The following is a 7,500-nucleotide window of genomic DNA, read 5'->3' on the forward strand; positions in this document are numbered from 1 at the left end:
ATTATCACTTAATATTTTAGTTTTTCTTGCAATCTGTTAGAATAGCATTTGTAAAAGAAAGCTAAATACTAAGTGGAAATTATTTACTGTATTAGTAAAATAATGGAAATAAACGGGCGTCATTGTTATCAGATGTATGTAACATGGTTTTCTAGATCTACTCGTACAAACAAATTACAATAAAAAATCTAGATGTTTCTTAAAAGAACACCGCCGTAGAGTTAATATAGTTTTGTCACGAAAGTCTCCTTGCACATAACTCATCGTTCTTTTAGCCTTCAGTGGCACATTTTTGTGTTTTCTCACATAAAAAAAAAGCTTTAAACGTTAGCTTGTTTAGCTGTTTAAATAACACGACGGTGCCTCATGAGCAGTCGACTTGCTAGAAATAGCTGTCAAATCTACCGTCTTAAATAAAGGATACAGCGGACAATGTAGTTCCAGATATACCCCCCCCCCCCCAAGAAAAATAAACAAAAAACAGGGTGGTTATGGATTGTGTATGCGAATTAAGGGAACGTACATACAGATAGATGTAGGTTGTGTACACTTGACAATAGGTGACTATACTAAAAACTCTTATAAGCACTTTATGAGAGAAACATTTATACGTACACTTGTATTTAATACAACACACACATTCGCTTAAGAATGGGGATTAATAAGTAATAAAGCTGCTTAAATAATTAAGGTTTCCACATGACATAAATTAACAAATTTGGTAGATATTAAGGGATTCCTTAACGACAGTATGTATACACACTGAGATAAACGAACAACGAAGGAGCTTCAACACAATCACTGAACCTGCTAGAAATAGCGGCCAGATCTTCCTCAAATGACACTCTACTGACATAAAAAGAAGACCGTGTATATCATCCACCACTTGTATGGGGAGGAATGCCTTTGATCATAACTTTGTTGGATCAGGGTCGATTTGGGGTTTATCGGCAACGTATCAAGAGAAATTAATACAAAACACGGTGACATACATACACTTTTATTTTACATACCTATCTAGTTACACGTACATAGGCATTCTTTCGGCCTCTCTCCCTGTCCATATATTATATATATATATATATATATATATATATATATATATATATACATATATATATATATATATATATACATATATATATATATATATATATACATATATTATACGCGCGCGCGCACACACACACATACAAGATCAGGCAGATTGACTTGCACACACGGAAATGTTTGTGAATATACATAATACATGTAAGAGAAAGAAGACAGAAGCAGTGTTGTAATGTTCAATTAGTAGGAAGTGTGCTGCAAAAAGGGCCAGGTTTACAAATGTGTATTGAAAGATTGACAGCTCAAAAAGTTCCGTGGGGTCAGACGAGTTAGAATTTAATAAACACTTGAAAGGAAGAAGAGAGAGAGAGAGAGTATAAATTTCGCCGCGTGCGCGCGTGTATTTATATATAATCCAAGTATAGATGTTTTTTTTTAATAATTTTATGTTGTATAAAAAAAAAGGCTGTTTTAAAAAATCTTTTTAAGAATACTGTCGTTGAATGACTTACATCAATCGTTAAGAGAATCAGTTAATCAATAAGTATTGCTGTATCGAATTAAAATGCCTTTCCTCTCATCCAGTTCGATCAGTTTGATCATTCCTACACGCATTACAATTTCCTTCCACAAGAAAGAACAGTTGTTTGTGTGATTGCGGTAGAATTAACATGTGTAATTAAGGTGAGGTTTACATGTTATATTTACATGTTATATATTTTTGGTTTGATATCTATCTGTCTGTCTGTCCATTTGTCCGTCTTTCTATTATCTTTCTATTTCCCCGCCTCTTTCAATACCCGTTTTACATTTATTTTCCTTTTCTCGTAGAATCTTTCAAAACAAACTTAATTCGCCTTCAATAACACATTACTAAGTAAATGTTTAGTTTTCTCACTCTTTAATTTCTATTTTTTCTCTTTCCTTTCCTATCTATCTATCTATCTGTCTGTCTGTCTGTCTGCCTGCCAGCCAAGTCCACGCGTATTCGTGCGTGTACGGTCACAAACATAATAGATGTAAACATTTAATAAATGAACCTTTATGCACGCATTTGTGTGTGCGCGTGTGTATGTATATAAACATGTAGAGTACTATTAGCACAATCACTTGCATTTAATCGGACGCATATATGCGCATACGCAATATAAAATCTCTTCCAGATACACGCACATATGCATAATAATTGTTATGCATGTAATGTCTCCTCTGTTGTGTTAAGCGAGTAGGTGATTCACCATGCATTCATCCGTGCATGTGAAGAGGAGTACTGGACAAAGATTAAATTCAATTCATCGAAATATTATAGATGTTGGATGCTTGCATTGTTCTCATTTTGGTGTCTTTGCTGTTTGTCAACGATCCTACTAATGGTCATTGGTCATTTCATTGTGACCAGGTAAGTTTTGTTTATTTTGGAGCTTGACTTATATTTACTAACAAATCTTATTCATGTTTTAAATACACATTTATTTTTAACCGATGTATTGAATATTGAAATGTATGTAATTTAGAGTTTGTTTAGGTTTAGCTACTTGTTAATAATCTATATATACCTAACCATCAATGTATCCACTTATATGCAATTCTCTTTCCATCACTCCCACTCCTTTATGAGTTCAAAATGCAGTTTTGCCTAATTTTATATCAGAAAATGGATATGAAAACAATTTATATATATATATATATATATGTATACGATAATGTAGATTCCGATTACATCGGAATTTGTTGATCTTTTCAAGGGTGGGGAGAGGAGTTTCGGTAAATTCACATGTATCGACTTTGTTTCCTCATAACTTTGAGAAAAATGAATGTTGTTTTAGGAAATTTTCTACAAATACCTATCAGATGGTGTCGATTACCACTGTATCGGAATTTAATGTGAAAGATAAAATTGTTGTGCACGCACACGTGCATACAGACATACATGACAGTTTTTTTTTCCGAAATTTCAAGTTTCGTATTGTATCAGTATATATTTTTCCCGGCATAGCTACGGTTGTATACCCCACCCCGACTTTGTTGCCTCATAACTTCCAGAAAAATGGGTAGTTTTTAACGAAACTTTCAACAGATAATCGCTTAGATCCTTAGATTGAGTGTATGTAAAGATTTGCTGGAAAAAATTTTCCGAGGGCTTGAGGAGAGGATTTTCGGAAAATTCACACAAACCAAAATTTCCCCACCTCATAACTTTCAGGAAAATTGGTATTTTTTAATGAAATTTTATACATATACCTTTCAAACGTTGTAGATTAGGATTACAAAGAAATCTGTTGTCAAATTCTTAGTAATTTTTTACAAGTGCACCCCCACGCTTATCTCCAAAAAAAAAAAACTCGGATTTTTCGTGTGGAATCAAGTCCCCTGACCTACTATGCCGAAAATCCGGGAAAGACTTCCTCTTGCCCCCCCCCCCCATTTCCTCGCAAATTATTGTTTAAAAAAAATTTTTTGCCAAAAAACTACGTTTTCAGAAAATTGCCAAAAATCGGAATTTTGAAATTTTTTGATCCCCCTTACTCCCTTCCCCCCAATTTCTTCATTTTTCACGTTTTTCCGTAACACTAACCCTAAAACCCCAACCCTAACCCTAAAACCCTAACCCCAAGTAGAAAAACTTTTGGAAATTTTTTTCAGAATCATAGGTGCAGGAGTGGCTGTGTGGTAAGTAGCTTGCTTACCAACCACATGGTTCTGGGTTCAGTCCCACTGCGTGGCACCTTGGGCGCCTCGGCCGACCAAAACCTTGTGAGTGGATTTGGTAGATGGAAACTGAAAGAAGCACGTTGTATATATGTATATGTATATGTATATATATATATGTGTGTTTGTGTGTCTGTTCTTTGTCCCCCCCCCCCAACATCACTTGACAACCGATGCTGGTGTGTTTACGTCCCCGTAACTTAGCAGTTCGGCAAAAGAGAGCGATAGAATAAGTACAAGGCTTACAAAGAATAAGTCTTGGAGTCGATTTGCTCGACTAAAGGCGGAGCTCCAGCATGGCCACAGTCAAATGACTGAAACAAGTAAAAGAGTATAAAAGAGTAATCATAACCTCTGTATTTTTCCGCATATTTCTAAAAAAAAATTTCTGTAAAAAGTTAAAAAGGAATAATTTAAGAGGTGGGGATGGTGTAATTTAAAAAATGCCGATTTTTGCCAATTTTTTGCAGATTCATATTCTCTGTAGCCGAAAACGGGAGTTTGTGTAGAAAAAGAAATTTAATAAAAAAAAAGGAAGTGGGGGGGGGGGGGCTCGCTCAGTTGGGGTTCGAGCAAAAATTTAAATTACCATTTTTTTTCTTTGATTATATCCCAGTAATGGACTATACGTGAGTTACTTTGGCATTATCATTCCATAATATGTGTTTATGGGGCGAAAAATATTCTTTTCTACTCTAGGCACAAGGCTCGAAATTTTGGGGTGGGGGCCAGTCGATTACATTGACCTCAGTATGCAACTGGTACTTAATTTATTGACCCCTGAAAGGATGAAAGGCAAAATTGACCTCGGCGGAATTTGAACTCAGAACGTAAAGACAGACGAAATACTGCTAAGCATTTTACCCAGCTCACTGCCTTTGGGAAGAAAAATATTGATAAACATCAATGGATGCGAGAGTGAGAAAGAAATGAGGAGGGAGCTCTTGGGATGTGCTAGAAACAACAGCCATATCTCCCTTAAAAATTTCCCTTTGAAATCATTAATAATTTTTTTTTTTTCCATTGAAAATGTTTCTCTCACGAGTTTTAAGTGCATAATGAAAAAAAAAATGTCAGCCAAAAAAACATCATAGATTTTCAAAATTAAAAATTTTTTTTCGTGAAAAGGTGCCTCCCATCATTCCGAAGATTGTACCGGAAAAGAATTGGAAAAAATCATCGTCAAAACAGAGAAATTCCGACTTACGTGGGCCATGTGATCCAAAACACTGTTTTCCAGAAACTCTTTCCTCTGGCCCCTTTCCAAAAAATTTTGGGAAACAACTTTTACACCTGTCTTTCTCCCTTGCCTATAATTTAGTGTTTATCAAATTTCTTGGTGCTTAAACAAAATTATGAAAAGAAAGCTGGTTTTCCAGAGAAAAATATTTATCACCGTGAAATAAAATTATATACAGCAACATTCAAAAAGTGAAAAAATAAAAAGGAAAACAAAATTACTCTTCTTGTTGACTTTCATGTTATGGAAGTTGATGCTCTCTCTGCATATCGTTATGAAAGCAATATAGGCTTTCTTTCATATATATATATATATATATATATATGTATATATATATATACATATATACATACATGCATACATACATATATATGTATATATATATCTATCTATATATATATATATATATATATATATATATATATATATATATACATATATACATACATGCATACATACATATATATGTATATATATATCTATATATATATATATATATATATATATATATATATATATATATATATATATATATATATATATATATACATACATATATATATATACATACATGCATGCATGCATACATATCATCATCATCATCATCATCGTTTAACGTCCGCTTTCCATGCTAGCATGGGTTGGACGATTTGACTGAGGACTGGTGAACCAGATGGCTACACTAGACTCCAATCTGATTTGACAGAGTTTCTATGGCTGGATGCCCTTCCTAACGCCAACCACTCCGAGATTGTAGAGGGTGCTTTTATGTGCCACCGGCACGAAGACCAGTCAGGTGGTACTGGCAACAGCCACGCTAAAAATGGTGTATTTTACGTGCCACCTGCACAGGAGCCAGTCCAGCGGCACTGGCACGATCTCACTTGAATGTCTTTACACGTGCCAACGGCACAAGACCCAGGAAGGCGACACTGGGCACTGGTGCCTTCACGATTTTCCTTTCACTTGCCCCAACAGGTCTTCACAAACTGAGTTTCATGTCCGAAGGTACGCATAAGTGGGCTGGCTACACCCCTGGCGGAGGCCTTGGATTTAGGTCTCACTTGGCTTGCTGGGTCTTCTCACACACAGCGTATTTCCAAAGGTCTCGGTCAGAAGTTATCACCTCAGTGAGGCCCAATGTTCGAAGGTCGTGCCTCACCACCTCATCCCAGGTCTTCCTGTGCCTACCTCTTCCACAGGTTCCCTCAACTACATATATATATATATATATATATATATATTTCATTTTCATTTTATCTAGTTTCAGCTCATGAGCTGTGGCCATGCTGTGGCACCGCCATTTGGTGTTACTACATAATTTTACTTCACAAATTATACTTCAGGAATTGACATTTGGTGCATGAGAGAGTTTGATGCAGCTGCCCTCATCGGCACTTCCTGCCGTGAAGTTGGTTCATCTGGGACACTTGACAGGAAGAGGTCCAGCTTTATTTTGAAGACACCTGCATCTACCCCATGCAGGTCTTTCAGGTCCTTTGGGAGGATATTGAAGAGCTGTGGACCTCTGAAGTCCAGGCTATTGCAGTATCTTGTCCTACATCATGATAGCAAATTTGGAGTCCTTGGCACTATGCAGTGGCGTCCAGTTCTTTTATTTGTGTAACTTTCGATGCCAAAGTTTGGGACAAGTCCTTCGATGATCTTCCAGATGTATATTGACATATCTTTCTTGCTTATGCTCTAAGGAATAGAGTCTTAATCTCTTGAGACTTTCCCAATAGCTTATATGCTGCATAGAGACTATCTTCTTTGTGTAGCTTCGTTGGATTGTCTCAAGTTCTGAGATAAATTTGACACTGGTTGGTGACCATAGCTGAGAGCAATAGTCAAAGTAGCTTAGGACGAGTGTCCTCCAGAGGACCATCATGGTTTCCTGATATCTTATTCTCAAAGTCCTAAGAATCCATCCGGTCAGTCGCCTGCATTTCATTGACAATTTAGCAACATGCACATGAAAGGATGCATTATTACTCATGTAAATGCCCAGGTCTCACACTGACTGTGCCTCTAGGATTGCAGTCCCTCCAGGTCCAGTGTATTTAATGGGTACTGCATTTAGTTTTGTATGCTGATAGCACAAGGTTTGAAACTTTTCAGCATTAAACTGCATGTTATTCTTTTCAGCCCACTTGTATATTTGATCCAGCTCACATTGCAGGAGGATAGTCTCTTCAGGATTCTGTATTACCTGTAAGACTTTTGTATCATCTGCATAACTTGTGCTCGTGGCTCTCTGTGTCGCTGAGGGCATGTCTGAGAGGGCCATTATGAACAGTAGTGGTCCCAAAACAGTGCCTTGCGGAACACTGCTCACTATTTGCGTGTCATGAAGCCATTCTCCCAATTTTCCAATTATGCCGAGATCACGCAGTTTGTGACATATCATTCCATGATCAACTTTATATATATATATATATATATATATATATATATATATATATATATATATATATATATATATATATATATATATATAT

At 36.1% G+C, this 7,500-nt stretch overlaps 1 protein-coding gene across 10 annotated transcripts in view; it reads left to right on the forward strand.

Moving 5' to 3' along the window:
• The window catches only part of LOC106873629 (jmjC domain-containing protein 8), a 462,181-nt gene that overhangs the window by 30,769 nt on the left and 423,912 nt on the right, over nucleotides 1–7,500 (forward strand). For 3 of the 10 annotated variants that reach the window (XR_008264424.2, XM_052968754.2, XM_052968765.2), the window contains exon 1: nucleotides 1,196–2,449. The exons of 3 other annotated variants lie outside the window; for them this stretch is intronic. Coding sequence is in view for 2 of the 7 variants with exons in the window: in XM_052968754.2 (XP_052824714.1) it covers nucleotides 2,367–2,449 (83 nt within the window). In the remaining 5 variants the exon portion in view is untranslated. Of the gene's footprint in view, nucleotides 1–1,195; nucleotides 2,450–7,500 lie in introns of those variants that run through there. 4 more of the 10 variants (XM_089353956.1, XM_052968760.2, XM_052968761.2 and 1 more) reach the window with 3 other exon arrangements.

The sequence above is a fragment of the Octopus bimaculoides genome, chromosome 6 (assembly GCF_046866305.1).
Source record: "Octopus bimaculoides isolate indiv1 chromosome 6, ASM4686630v1, whole genome shotgun sequence".
In the NCBI taxonomy this organism is placed as follows: Eukaryota; Metazoa; Mollusca; class Cephalopoda; order Octopoda; family Octopodidae; genus Octopus; species Octopus bimaculoides.